This window comes from Uloborus diversus, chromosome 5 (genome assembly GCF_026930045.1).
Source record: "Uloborus diversus isolate 005 chromosome 5, Udiv.v.3.1, whole genome shotgun sequence".
In the NCBI taxonomy this organism is placed as follows: Eukaryota; Metazoa; Arthropoda; class Arachnida; order Araneae; family Uloboridae; genus Uloborus; species Uloborus diversus.
The window spans coordinates 43,542,561-43,558,505 of record NC_072735.1 but is presented as its reverse complement, the minus strand read 5'-3'; the positions used below and the strand labels follow the sequence as shown (position 1 = coordinate 43,558,505).

General features: G+C 31.1%; 1 protein-coding gene across 1 annotated transcript in view; it reads left to right on the top strand.

Annotated features, from left to right (window-relative positions):
• The window catches only part of LOC129223379 (cell adhesion molecule Dscam2-like), a 288,920-nt gene that overhangs the window by 107,859 nt on the left and 165,116 nt on the right, over positions 1 to 15,945 (top strand). Inside the window, exons 3-4 of the mRNA XM_054857958.1 lie at positions 6,270 to 6,431; positions 9,132 to 9,281. Of these exons, the coding sequence (XP_054713933.1) occupies positions 6,270 to 6,431; positions 9,132 to 9,281 (312 nt within the window). The remainder of the gene's footprint in view (positions 1 to 6,269; positions 6,432 to 9,131; positions 9,282 to 15,945) is intronic.

Here is a 15,945-nt window from a genome sequence, read left to right as displayed (position 1 = left end):
CAACATGCACGCCGTGTCCAGAAAGAAATCAGAACCCTCAGGGACTTGTTGGAAATTCTTATTTAAGGAGTTGCAGCAGCATTGCAACAATTAGATGCACGCTCGATTTCTGAAAGAATGAAAGGAAACGCAAGTAGAGAGCGGAGGGGAATTTTCAGAAAGCTTTTCCACAGAAAATGGCCTGGAGATAAGAGACTTTGCTTGGAAAATGGCTCGTACATTCAGCGCGTTGGAAAATGATGGGTTGGGAGCATGGGAAAGAGGGCGACGGTATTAGTTGAAATGGAAAGACTAATGCCCTGTCTCTTAGTTGGGCATGACGTCTTGATAAGTGGCATAGATAGTATCTAAGTAGCAGTGACGACATTGACGATGATGTAGTTTAAGTTATGATTCCATTTTCGAGACGCATGTATCATAGTTTCTATTGTTTGGAAACAAATCTGTAAATGATTGATACCTAAAATCATTGAATCTTGGATTGTCGCAATAACACGCAAAAATCAAATATAAGATTTTCTTACCCGTTTCAGCTAATTCGAAAACCATCAAAAGTTTGAATCGTTATCGGTTACAAATGTTTAAAACTTTAAAACTTTCGTCAAAACTGTCTCACAAAATATCTGATAATGATGGCATGCGGAGAGTGGCAACAGTATTAGGTTAAGCAGTTCCCAGTTGATAATTGAATGACACAAAATGTTTTACTGCGACACAGTCAAGTGCAAATATATGGAGCAGCTTAGAACTTTTAAGTAGAATATTAATCGTGTGATTCAAGTTGTACAAATAAATTACTTTATGGATGGGTCTTACAAATTAACTTGGAGACAAGTTATAGTTGTGTAAATATATCTTTTCAAATATTAAGTAAATAATAATAAATTGCCTTTAGTTTACCATCTCACTTTCTAACTCAAAAATATTTTTTGTTTTCGTTTCACACATGAAATTTCAGATACTAACTAAAAACACATGCTGTCATTTCAGTGACGTTTATTTTATTCCTAAGTAATAAAATGGAACCATAGATGGAAATAATGGTCTTGTAGACTTTTACGGGTTGACGAATGAAGTTTCCCAAAAAGTATGAATTGTCTCCCCAACCTTCTAAATTATCTTGAATGTAATGTTTCAGCATTAGACTCTATATCCGAAAACACAAAAGTATTTGATGAAACAACAAAGTTTCTGATGCTGCTGATTTTTAGCTATATATGTTCCTCATTCTAAAAACCCTTTCAACAAACACTTCTCCACATTCTTTTCATTCCTTTATTGTATGTAAAATTCAGAGCGAAGAAATCTGCCTCATTTATACTTTAACAGTCATCTTAATTAGTAAAAATAATATATGTAATACTTTGGCATAACAACTTCTACCCTTCGACAGGTTCCATTTTCTTACCAGTGACAACGTTTCTGTAACCGTAGGACATATTTATTGTCATCCGAATAATTATCGTTTTGTATTTTTTATCAATATTTTTCTCCATGCAATTGAATAATTTATTTACTTGATATTTTTTGCAGGCACATTTTTTATATTAGTAACTTGGAACAGTGTCCCAAGTATATACAGTGTACCCACTAAAGTCCCTTGTTATCCGTTTCATTTCGGAAAGGCTGCTTCAATCTTTATAAACGTGTTGGTATGGCATAGTAAATCGGATATGCGCTACCGAGTGAACTAGCTCACAGTGCCACTTAGTGGAAAACTGTGGAATCATACTTTCTATCTCGAATATGGATTGAGATAAAGTGAAAAATATTAACAAAGTTGTGAAGCATCAATGATTTTGTACGAAAAGACACATTGTGAACATCAATGCAAAGAATAGAACGCTAAGTCGTGCTTTTGTTTTTCCGAGAATTCCTGCGCTCCGAGAGTAACAAATTGTTACAATTTACCTTTGTTTGACATTCCGATTTCATGTTTTACCAGGAAGGATATATTTTATCCTTCAGTTCAAATTTTGTGACATCACATGAATGTGAATCCGGGAAATTTTCGTGAAACCATGAATACCAAATGCACGTTTTAACCATTCTATTTTACACATACATGTCAATGAGGTGCCATTTCGTACTAAATGGATAACGCTCTATAACCACGTTGCGTTTTCGAGAGATAAAAGCTGACTCAGCAGTTTTCCACCAGGCGGTGCTTCGAGTAGTCTCATTTTATAGTGCATATCCATTTAATTACATCTAGACCCCATTTTTATTAAGATAGCAGCAGTCTTTCTGAAATTAAGAGACTGAAAAAGGACTTTAGTGGGCACACTGTTTATAGGATGAAATCTGAAACTAATGTTAAATTTTTTACCATTCAAAGCGTGAAGAACTTTCCAGAACTGTTCTTCTCTTTGAATCAAAAGATGAATTTCTTCCTTAGATAAAAATATTAAATATTTATCATTCATCATAAATATGAAGTTTTTTATCACCAATAACTTGTGTTGTAAAAATCACTATCATTTAATTCATTTGTTTATTATTTATTGTAGGTTTTTCGATGCTATGATTTTTTTTTTCAATGTTTTAAATTCTTATTTACGTTACAGTTGTATTAGGCATTATTTTTTTAAATTTGCATTTGAAATTAGTTTAATATAGAGTGTTTATGAAGTTTTGCACTAACCTTCATCCCCCCTCCCTCCTTGTGGTGCCTCTTGGATTTTTTTTTCTTTTACTGACGCTATTTTCAAATTTTTGATGTTTGCGCCACTTTTTTTTTCCGTTAACTGATATTTAACTAATAGGAAAATAAAATATGATGAAAAAATGAAATGCGCAAAAAAATTTAGTATGTTTTTAAATAAAATTTATCAATATGAGGAAACGTTTATAAGTGCCCTGTATTTTAAAAACATTCATTCAATATTTGTTTTAAAATAACTTTATGCATTTATTTGATTTTCAGTTATAGCTAAGCGAATACCTGTATTGATTGTATCTAATGCATTTTCTTAAGCATAAAGCAAATATTCGAACAATACCGGGTCTATAAAGTAAATGATCAATTGGAATTCCGCAAGACATTCATTACTTACGAGCAAGATAAATAAAAACTTATGTCGTCAAAGAAAACAATAGACTGTAAACAACAGAAAAAAAGTTGTTTTCTTCCATGAAGAAAATACTCTTGCATAAAAGAAAAGGAAAATGGCATTTCTGGATTCCTTTAAACCTTATGTTCGTTTTGCCATCTTACATTTGTTTCTAAAATAATGGGTTAAAGAAAATATCTTAATAAAGCGGAGCATAAAAGACGAAATACAGTTCTTAGATATTTCTTTTTTATTTAATTTTCCGTATTCGAGCAACTTCATTTGATGCAAGAGCAAAAAATGATTTGTTTCACTAATTAGGAATTCTTTTTAATTGCTCTTTCTCTGTCATTTCAGAAGATTGGAAAATCCGCTCTTAATTGCATTTCTTTGTGTTTAGAATGCTTGTCTAATTGGATGTTTTTGTCAAGACACATTAGTATGGAATTTGCATTGCTGTTTGAAGGAGGAGAAAAATTCAAACAATACTAGATTTAGACAAAACTTGGAACATACTTAAAAATATTGCGGATAAAGACTTTATTGGCAGTAAAGAGATCTTGGGAGAGAACAATTGTTTCTGAACTTATGACTTTTTTTTTTCATTTAATACAATTAAGGATATTTAAAAATTAACAGGTTTGTACTTGTTTCAGCAGAACATGCTTTTGAACACTTTTATTTATGCATATTAGATATTGATGCAATCTTGCCTCCATTTATTTTTCAGTGTAGTAGTAAAGTTACTTTAGAAAATGAAAGAAATTAAAGCAAATATGTTGCTTTTGAAATTTATAACAATAATAATGAATATAATCAGACAATTTTATTAAAATAATCATAATAATCAAAACAAAAAAATAAAGAATAGTAGTTTTTAAAGTTTAATATAGTAGAACCTCTCAATAAGGGACACTAAGGGGCCCAGACACTTTGTCCCTTAAATAGAGGTGTCCCTTATTCGGAGGTGGATGAATTGATGCATGCTGTGTACTTAGTAGTATAATATCACAATAAACATTGATTTATGATTAAATACTGAAAATGTTTCATATATCTTTTCTTTATCTTTACTAATAATAAAGCTGAAAGTTTCTCTGTCCGGAGGATGTCTGGATGTCTGGATGTATGGATCTTTGTGACGCGCATAGCGCCTAGACCGTTCAGCTGATTTTCATGAAATTTGGCAAAAAGTTATTTTGTAGAATGGGGGTGTGCACCTCGAAGCGATTTTTCGAAAATTCGATGTGTTTCTTTTTCTATTCCAATTTTAAGAAAAAAAATATCATAAGATGCACGAGTAAATTATGAAATTATCATAACGTGGAACCATAAAATGGGCACAAGCCAATTGGCGAGATACGAAATTATCATAACGTGGAACCGTAACATGGGTACAAGCAAACTGGCGAGAAAATTCACCATACATTATTTGTAAACATACAGGCGAACCAAAAGACCTTTTAATTTTTCTATTACGATCAAAGCCGTGCGGGTACCACAAGTGCCAAATAAAATTCATAATAATTCAAATTTCTAAGTTTATATTATTTTATTAATTAAAATTTAACAAAAAATTTTGCAATGACTAAATTTTGTTGCATACAGAAATAATTTTGAAGTGTAACTCATTACGTATATTTGCTTTATGTTATGTAATTAACACTGTAGGACTAAGTGAATTACAATTAATGTTCATATTTTACGTTTTATTGTATACAAAGCGAATAATTTTCTGTGCACTCTCCGTCGGCCCTGAACCTACTTGAATTAGTTGTTCAGAGGGTAAATCATGCATGTTAATTTCGACAAGTTTTTTTTTACTCTACATTACTTGTTTCCTTCACATATGTTTATGTCAAACTTAACTCAATTAATTTTTAGAGGAACAGAAAAACTTGAATTCCAGAAAAATACACTATTTCTTATGCGCTTATACATTATTTTGGCTTTGTAACTGTCCCTTAAACAGAAAATCCCTTAATTAGAGGTAAATACATGGAAGTCCCTAGTCAAAGGGGCTGGGACCAGAAAAAATGTCCCTTAAATAGAGGTGTCCCTTATTCGGAGGTGTCCCTTAATGGAGGTGTCCCTTAATAAAGGAGTCCCTTAATGGAGGTGTCCCTTAATGGATTTGTCCCTTAATGGAGGTGTCCCTTAATGGATTTGTCCCTTAATGGAGGTGTCCCTTAATGGATTTGTCCCTTAATGGGGGTGTCCCTTAATGGAGGTTCTACTGTATTTGAAATAAATCTGAATAAAACTGTAATATGACTTAAATCAAATTTTGCAGTAAATCCGCACTCTAAATAATATCTGTTTTTCAATTATATACTGTATTTATTATGAAGTTTCTTGTTTGCAATTTTGTTTCTGCAAAATATATTATACGTTGCATAAAAAAATCTAAAGTTGTGTAGTGATTAAAATTATTCTGAATAAAAGTGCAAAATGATTTAATTTAAGTCGATTTTGTAATCCGAACTCTAAATAATATCTGTTTTCTATTATATTCTGTATTTACCATTTATATGATTGCAATATTTTTCTACAACAGTTTTTTGCATTGTATAAAAGCAAATGTAATGTTATATAGTAATTAAAATTAATATAATGCATTTTTGTCTCAACTTTAAGGTTTAACCATAAAAATCATATGCATTAGAAAACGTAAACAGAAGTTTTCCAAAGCTTCAAAATCTAAAGTTACATCAAACATGTATTGTTTTATTACTCAAAACTCTTCGTGTTGGAATCCTTTAGTATTACAACAAATTGAAAAATAATAACAAAATAACTAAATTGTTTATTCAAATAAAATATGCTTTTTTTTTCAATAAATAAAATAAGTATTTCTGCAAGTTTCTTTTTATAGACTCTCTACTTTACAACATTGAAGATGTTACAGGTAATTTCCCCATTTTTTCTTAGTTCATGCAGTTTCATTAAAACTCAAACATAAGTTTCACATGAAAATATGCATTACCTAAGCATCAAACGTATTTGCATATTCTTTATACCGGATTAAACAATACAATTTGATAGTATTTTTTATAATAGTTTCTTTTGTACCAAAATAATCAATCAAGAAGAAATACTTTAATATCAATTGTTTTGTGTAGATAAATATTATTTAGGGATTAATTTAACGTAATTACGTGCAAAGTTATATTGTATTTGATGAATTTAGTAACTAATTCAATTATTTTATTTCAGTGGTTAAGCAACCCTATAAAATTCAAGTATTTGATGAGTATACCGTGAGTGGAAATACAGCAGTTCTAAGATGCAGCATTCCAAGCTTCATGAAGGATTACGTCATTGTAACTTCATGGGTGAGGGACGATTCCAGGACAATTATGGCTTCTTCAGATAGAGGTGAGAGCATATGAACGTAGTATAATATGCACCTTAAGTCAATCCATGGCCCCACTAGATAGCGCTGACGCTTAACGGGCCTTGATAATTTATAATTTTTCTGTGTTAAACCGATGCAATTATGATCCGCTCTTGAAATTCTCAAAAAATTCGAAACTTCAAATGTTGCTCATTTTGACAGCACTAAGTGCTTAACGGAATCCTATGCATCCAACAATCGACGTCAATGTTTCGACGTTTCTTTATGTTTTATTGGACTTTGCCCATTTTGACCGCAAGAGGCGTTAAACAGAATCCTGCGCATCTACCAATCAATGGCAACGTAATGGAAAACAGGGATTCCCTCTAGCACCCTCTTTGTTGCGATGAGTTTTAGCGATTGTCACGGCCTATAAGCGTAAGCGAAATTTAGTAGGACCATGGTTGATGACAAATGTATGTAGAATAAACTACTAGCTTTTATTGTTGTTGTCTTCAATTAATTTTAATTTACTAGCTGACGCGTGCAAAGCACCCGCCCTCGACAGAAGGAATTCGAAAGCTCATTTTTTTTTAAAGTTATTTTTTGAATAACAGCAAACATGCCTTTTTTTCACTAATTGTGGCGAAAAAAGATGTCTAAAGTTGATAAAGTATTAAGAATGTTATGATGTACCCACAAAAACACTACACATGAGAAATATAGATGGTACTGCGAGTTGCCGTTTTAAAATAAAGTTCTTATTTCCTTCCTTTTTTTAACAGCACAACTGTGGTTTAAAACCATGCAAAACCAAATGAGTTACTTAATATAGTTTGGATAAGGATTCAGCTGTAGACAATTAGTCATTCAAAAGCATTAAAAATACATTTTCTGTCTCATGAGATGCTCAATCCCGTTTTCATCGAATTATTACTAACCGAGCTACTAACCGATCTAAGGGTGCAATGCATTAAAGTAATGCGTAATTATAAAAAAAATTGAAATTGACGCATCTACTTTGTTTAACTCTTTTTAAGAAGTGAAACCAGTTTACCATGCTAAAATCAATGCCTGTTTTCCTGATTTTAACAACATCAGAACAGTAGCCAGCAATTAGATTAGATTTTGAAAAATAGGATTTTGCTCAAGAAAGCAAATCACTATGATGATATGTCTCGACTTATGGGGTTCGAAGTCATGACATTTAGCGTAATTACCTGTACGCTTTAAGCAATAGAAACAAAGTGTCTACGGGATGCTATGCATTGATGCAATGTGTAATGAAACACAGAAGAAATCATTTATTTTCACGAAATAAAAAAAAATGTGCGTTGTTTCTTGCATATAGAATAGTTAAAATGATGCCTTGCTTTTGAAATTTGACAAAGTATTGAGAGAGATACGGCACTAGCACAAAAACCATCTTTCAAAATTAAAATATGTAACACTCTTCTGGTATGTCTTACATTTCTGAATTATTGGTACAATTTTTATTTTCCTAGAAACAAAAAGCTATTATCGTATCCATTTTTTGTTCGTTCTGCCTAAATTAGAAGTAATGTCTAATTGCGCACACATTTGAATCAATGCTAGACTCACAAGAATTTTTTTTATATACATCAAAAACTATGTATAATATGTATCTGTACTAGTATTTCAAGGTCGAACTATTACAGTTCCTATTATATTCGCCCCTCTATGTCCCAATAAATTATCAAAAAATATAATTATTTATTTTAAAGTTCCTTGTCCTAGACTAAATGTTAAAGACAGGATGTTGTATTTCACCAGGTAATATAGCATAAATCGTACTATACTTAAAGATCGATCGGAATACGAATATATTTTTTAATGTATTAAAACTGCTTAGATGAATATAAGCTTATTATATAATAAACCCCCAAAATAATATTTATTGATAGTGAATTTTTTTAAAATCAAACATAGAAAATATTATGCATACATTGAGAATGTAGAGCATACACAATATACAGTAATAACAAAACCATGTGTTAAAGTTTATTAAAAACTGATTGCTAAAATCAGAAAATACTATTTTAAGATCAACAGTTTACGTTAAAAAATGCAAATATGTTCACTAACTTATTTAAGAAAATAAAATTTAATTTCAAACAAAAAGTGTTAACATTTATGACAAGGGCATAATGAAGACTTCTTGATAAAATTTGCTTTTGCCAATGTTGGCTAATTCAATGCTCATTAAACTTTAACAATATTTACAAGATTTAGACAGTGTTTTCTGCAATTATTTCAAACAGTATATTTAGAAAATGTGTTAAAAATTTTCCAAAAAAGTGTTTATCCATCACATACACTAAAACGTGTATAACATTACTTTACCAAGCACCCAAAATTAAAACCTTTATCAATTCACTGGCACATTATATATGTGCTTAACCTACTTTATAGATTTTACTTACCATTTTAAGACACTCAAATTACTGCACTTGTCTAAGCTACGCATAGTATAAGCTTTAAGCTGAAATCCAGCATTTTCATCCGAAAAAGAAGCCAGAATTTCTTTGAAATTCAAAAAATATATCTAAAGCTACATCCGAATTCAGCAGAGCACGAACAGAAGCAGTTGAGTAGTGTTCCCAGGAGCAATGTGCTTCTTTTTTCACGAACATTTTTATTCTAAAAGAGGATTGAAATAAATGTACAGCGTCAAGATTTTGAATTCACTGGATTTTTCCCCTTGTTTTTTTCCCTTAAAGGTGGGAGGTACAGCATATTTCCCACTGGAGAGCTCCATATTCGAGGAGCAAACATCGAGGATGGTTTTAAAAGTTACCGGTGTGTTACTAGAAACCGGCTGACTGGAGAAGTTGCCCCAAGCGCCGCAGCTGGGAAATTATTTGTCACAGGTAATATGAAAGCTGAGAAAGAAATGTATTTTCGAATTTTTTTGTTGTACATGAATTTGTGTGTTTCTAAGACAGTTTAAAATGGGTACTGTCTAATTCATTTCATTGTTTGAGTGTAAAATGTGTATTGCAATGGCATATATAATAGTTTACTTTCCCAAAACAAATTGTGTGATTGTTTATAAAAAATATTAAACAGGACTCAAGACTTATTTTGAGTAATATTTCGTGAGAAACTATTGTGTTAAGGGGCGGAAAAAAGGGGAGGGTCGTGGGGATCATGAACTCCTCTAAACCGTAGAGTATCCTTCCACATTGTGTTCAAACACTTTTTGCATAAAATGTTAATAGTTGCAGTACTTTTTCTACTGCTCTGTATTACAATTAACTATTTTTCAAAGTAAATATTTGAAATACTACCTCTTTTTGTTGCGTATGAAATTAATTTGATGTTTCCCTATTATGTGCCTTTTGCCAAGTCTAATTGGTGTTTTTCTTGCCCCCCCCCCCCCGTCGGCTTAAAAAACTTTTTGTACCTAAAACAGTACGTTCGTTCACGGTGGATGAGGCATTATTTAACTATATCCACCCCTGATTGTATTGTGCATGCGTTAAGCACGTGTTCAGTAGGGTTAGGACTTTTTTCTAATTTCTTCTGGTTACAATTACTAAGTTTTTGCTAAAAGTTTTTAGTGCAATGGTTTCGAAAAAGAATACACCTTCCCACCAACCAGCTTCAAGTTTAAGATACTGAATGTTCGGTATTGTAGCCGGTAGTAACTAAGAAGTAGAACCTCGTAGGGTCATCAGTTATAAAATGACTAATATAATGCGTGAGCCACTATTTGGAATAGTGTATGAATTGATAATACTCGAGAGTAGAAATCTCTCATGATCCGTCTTTAGAGACACTTGACATTCTAGTGGGGTCCTGACGGAGCGATTTGCTGCAACGAGTAAAAAATAACTTCAGTTACAGATGCAAATATAAGTAGATATTGAACGTTATAAATAAACCGTGGAACTGTGTGGAATTCACTCGAAAGTTAAAGACACAGTAGCCATTTTTAAAGTCAACAAGTTATATCTATTTACCTAGAAGTTGATATTGGCTATTTTTTCAAGTATTCTGTAGATATTAAGTCTTAAATGTATGATCAGATTTAAATTGCATGATATCTATAACTTGTTATTGCTTAGGTATTATTATTATTATTATTATTATTTTGGAAAAGAACACATAATTTAAATTTGAGGTTAATGAAAAACGAGGATCATCTAACGAGTGAGAGGGTGAGAGGGCATCCTCGACTAATCGGCTAATATTATGGTTGTTACTAGATTTTATTTGGGGGTTGGGTGTATAATTCTGTTTGAGTTATGTACTGCATTTGATTTCCACACTGTAAAAACGATCCAGAAAGGTTCCTGGAAAATAATAGGCAGCTGATATGCCCAATTTCAACCAGTAACTTATCTTACAAAAACCAGGAACGTTTTCTGATAAAAGTCAGAAACCTTCCTGAAATACTGGGAAATCTCTCCTGCTAAAGTCAGTCGTGAACCTTCTAGAAAAATGGAATAAGTTTAATGTATTTGATTAGAATCTACCTGGTTTACCAAGAAGGCTCCAGAAGCATTAGCGCAATCATGGCCAAAGATACGCGAATAATTGCAAGCAAGATCCAAACATATTCCTTGCCTGCGATACCTGCCTCGCAAAGCTGCAACTATCCAGTGACTTATTTGCTCCGATTGGGAGCTTAGTCAATCCAGACGGGCCGTAGTTAAATTAAAGCCGATACACGTAATAAACACGCTCAGTCAAGCTTTAAACTGGTAGGAAAAACATTTTTCACACCAGTGAAAAGTCTGCATTCGGGCATCTTTTAGCAATTCAGGAAACTTTTTTCAAAGATATTTGATTTTGCGGGGAAATAGGTAAAAACCTCTGAAATCCCGAAACGTTCCATGAAAATAACCAGTAACGTTTTGGAATTTTTTTACAGTGCACAAATAAACTGATGCATACTCAGTAACTAGACGGTGAAAATTATTTATTTTTTTTTACGATGCGAGATTGAATCCCTGTTCTCTATATGACGTCGTTTCATTATTTATAAATGAAAGTTATATAAGGTAAATAAAAACTGTGTGCTTTCTTCTCCCGCCTGGTCATTGATGAATGATATCTTAAAATTAACTTGTTCATCATTCAAAAACAATTTAACTAGTACAGTGAAACCGGTGTACGCTGCCCACTCGCGGTGCACTACTTTAGTGGTCAACTTACAGAGGTTGATTTATATGATAAAGACTAATTCCGTGCCTGAAAAAAGCGGCCAACTTGGACAGGTGGTCAGCGTTACAAAGGTGGTCAACTTCACAGGTTTTACTGTATTGGCAAATTCATTGTCGATATGTAATGCAATTTTTTTCTTCGAAAAATGAAACCTACGGTAGAACTAATAAAAGGAAATATCTAACATATCCAACACGTGAATTCAGTAAATTGCTTATTTGTGCTAAACAATGTTGGAATTTTCCTGTTATGCCTCAGCACAAATGCAGTGATTTATTTCTACAGTAGAACTAGTCCAGAAATGAAAATAAAAATAATAAATTAATCCGAGATTAATTTCAACAGGCATAGTTTAACTGTGCTGAAATTACTAAAGAAAACTTTAAAATCTTTCAACGTCATTGGTGTAAAACATTTTTTTTGAACAATAGAAAGGAAGCTTATAAGAAACTTAGACAATACAAGAAAAGTTTCAAGTAAAATAAAAAGCATTTTGAATATTTCATGCTTTTTTTTTTTTTTTTTTTTGACATCTCTTGGACTTTTAATAATACGGCACTGACCTCAGAATTACTAAAAGTTAGTAGATATATTGTTAAGAATCTATAAAAAAAGATATATGTATCTGAAAGAGAATTTAAGTGGTATTCCACTTTCTTGGTTACCATGGCTTCACGCATTTCATTGCAACTTTTAAAACGTAAGATTATTATTATTAATTGTTTTTGGAACTGAAGAAAATAATCAGTTTTAAAAATTTAAACACAAACTAAAATTAAAATATATTCTTCCCTGATAATTATATAGAATACTACTAAATTGTGTAAGCGTTGTGTTAAGATGGCAATTTGTGGAGATGATCTCTGAAATGCAGCCTCATGAAGAGAAGATACATGACTTACAGCAAGGTTAATGTAATATTGCGATTTAAAATGAATCAACTTCTACTTTTGTAGGTTTGACTACCGTAAGAACACTTGCCACTTCTTGGTTCAGGTTAAGCACGTATTTATATTATTAAATCATGCTGCTATATATTATTTTACAAAATAAAAAAAAAAAATACAGTTTTTGCATGACCTAATGCTTAAGAACTATTTTCAATAGCTTCCATTCTCAATAAGAAGATGAACGGATACATATTATATATTTCAAACTACAGCAATACAGCAACCCCTCGTTATATCGCGCTTGTCGGAAGACAACAAAAAAACGCGGTATATCCGAAAACGCGATGTAACCGATGTCATAAAAAGTAAGAGTTCAACGAACGTAAAGATAAATGACTTGTGCATCTTCAAAAATATTAGTTCATTATCATATGAAGACGATTTTCTTAATAAAAAATGAAATTGCCTATCAGTTTTTCTCTTAAACAAAGGAAAACTAATTTAAGATATTTTTATTGTTTCATGTTGGAATACGAATCGAAATTATCAATTTAAACTGCATTAACAATGGTCTGCAAGTCTGTGGAAAATATGATAATAATATTCATTGATTGAAAAAAAAAACTTTTTCTGAGAAATATAACAATACAACATTTAAAAAAAAAAAAAACTTTAATTATTATTTTTCGGGAGGCAAAGGAAAATCTCGATGCATCCAAATAAGCGATACAACGAGGTGCTATGTAAATTAGATTATTTAAAAATTACAATTGGGACGAACATATTGCATAAACACTCTGCATCAATATCCAGATATTTTTATATAGCACAAAGAAAAAACAGTAAATAACACAATAAGAATTTACCTGAGAAATGTATTTTAAGAGAATCATATAAAAACGCAATTTTCTTATGCGTAAGCTGTTACAGGCAAGAAAATGCTAGCATTCGTAGTCTTTTCACAAAAGTATCTGATTTTGGACAAAAAGTTACTTTCTTTTCAATATTCAAGCTTTAGAATATTGAACAGTTAAAGGAAAAAAGTAAAACTTTGAAGTCTTGGAATTTGTTAAACATGTCCAGAATACAAAATAGTCTAGGAATGAAATATTTTTTCAAAATAAATCTAGCAATCCTTCTGCTGTTGAAGCGAAATCAATATGGACATGATCAAAATGTCAATACATATTTCTATGAAGGCAAGTGTTAGTTTTTCTTCTTAAGCTCTTTTCTTATTTTTTTCGAAGTTAAAACTCATTATTTCGAAGATATATAAATAAAGATAGGAAAACTGTTATTTAAGAGATTTTAGTTATAGTTAACTAGTAGGCATTGTTATGAATGCTAATAGGCATTGCATGTGTTTAACGTAATCGTTAGATTTGCAAGATCTCTGTAGACATAGTTGTAAACTTTCAAAACTACAGAGGAATGCAGTGCAAAGTTAATATTTAACATATTTTACAGTGCTAAATGTATTGCAATATTTTCACTAAATTACTAAACGTATAGTATATTCCTAACAACAAAAAAAAGTTACCACTAAAGATCAAGTTTACATACTGTAATGTTTTGTGGTATAATTAATGGTATTGTGGTATTTTTTGTTCTAAAATGGTACAATTGATAAAATACAACTTTTTGATTTCATGTGGGTAGAAAACAAGATAACTTTTGCTAGTTATTTATACATTTTTTTAACTAACCACTTTGTCATGTTAAGCATCTTGTTGTTTTTTAAGAACAGTCGTTGTAAGACAGGATCCAAAAATTGAAGATTGAAGGAATTTAACCTTCAAATTTTAATCCCCTGCGAATTTAACAGTAAATATAAATTCAAGTGCAATAAAATGTATCAAATATTTAATATTTCTTATGTAATTAAAGCTCTTTAATTCCCTTTACGAAGTAATTGATACAGATCCAAATATGTTCCTCTGAATTACAGTTATAAATGCACATATTTATTGATTCGGATCTTGATCTTATATTCGCATTAGAGGATATGATTACTATCTAACCAATGAAATGGGGTTTTATTTTAGTTAGGTGTCATTCACAGTTAATAGATTGAGCATTAGTCATTATACTAGTCAAAAACTTTAATTTTCATTACAGAAATTTAACTTTGAACTTCAAAAGAGGAGTCTGAACTTGAACTCCACCCCTTTTCTTTTGGCACAGATAAAATGAAACAAAAATGTGTTTTTAATCCCACAAATTTCTTATAAGCATAAAACTGTAAAAATTGATTTTTTTTTTCATTTTATCTGCCAAGTTTTATTGCCTACTTGGCGACAAATATGCCTTTTTTTTTAATTTGTCCATATTTAGAGAGTTTACCATTGAATCACATTAAAATTGCCAATATTGTGAAAATTTATCTGCATAAAACGTTTATTTATTTATTTATTTATTTTTTTGTCTTCTCGCAACAAACGTGGAGTGAATATGTTTATTTATTTATTTTTTTCGCTTATTTCGAGACACTTTTATTATTACACTAGCTGTGTGCCCGGCGTTGCACGGGCTACTTAAAAAATGAAAGATATGTCCAATTGATGTTTTTGTATTACTCTGACATCAGTTTCTAAAGCGCTAAGGAGAAAATAAATACGCGTAATGCAAGGTTTGCAAAACACCAGTAGATCATATTTTTGGCAGAAATCTCTTTAACGTTAATCATACTTATCAATGATACAAGTTAAGAGTATTTTCAATTAGCACAAAAGAAGAAAATATATGCGTTATCAACTATAATCTGTACTCACGTTAAAATGAATTACATCTGATAGACTAATTTATGTACAATTACAATCAGCTTTTTACACAAAATGACACACACTTTTTGGTTGATTACGTGAAACTAAAGCACCAAGACTTAATAAATACCAGTAAGCATTAATTTAATATCAAGTCATCAGATTCCAATTTAGCTTTAGTTAAAATCCTTAAAAACAATAATTTTTGTTCAACTCTGTTTCATTTAAAGAAATCCAAACGATCTTAATTCAACATGTTCTTTTAACGATGCAACTGTATTTCAACAGTTAGGAAAAAGAGTTATTACAATTCGAAAACTCACCCATGTGACGGGAAAAAGTCCAACAAAATAAACATAATTAGTCACACATCCTAAATGTAGCAAAATATGAGGCCGGTGAATGATAAACTTACACTACAATCAATAAACATAGCTAAAGAAACAACTTTCATATGCTGAAAAGAGTTAAGAACGTTGAATTTAAAAAATAAAAAAAAGACAGACGATAAAATAAAAGCTATGTCCGAATAGGGCAACCAATTTCAAACTTATTTAAAATGAAATTCTAGATGGAAACGTTGTTTTAAGATTTGGACAGCACCCAAAAAAATATCTTTTAAAATAATAATTAGAATTTTAATTTGTTCACCCATATGCAAAATGGCAACGGGAAAGAAATAAAAATTCCTGAATAACGTTATGTTAATT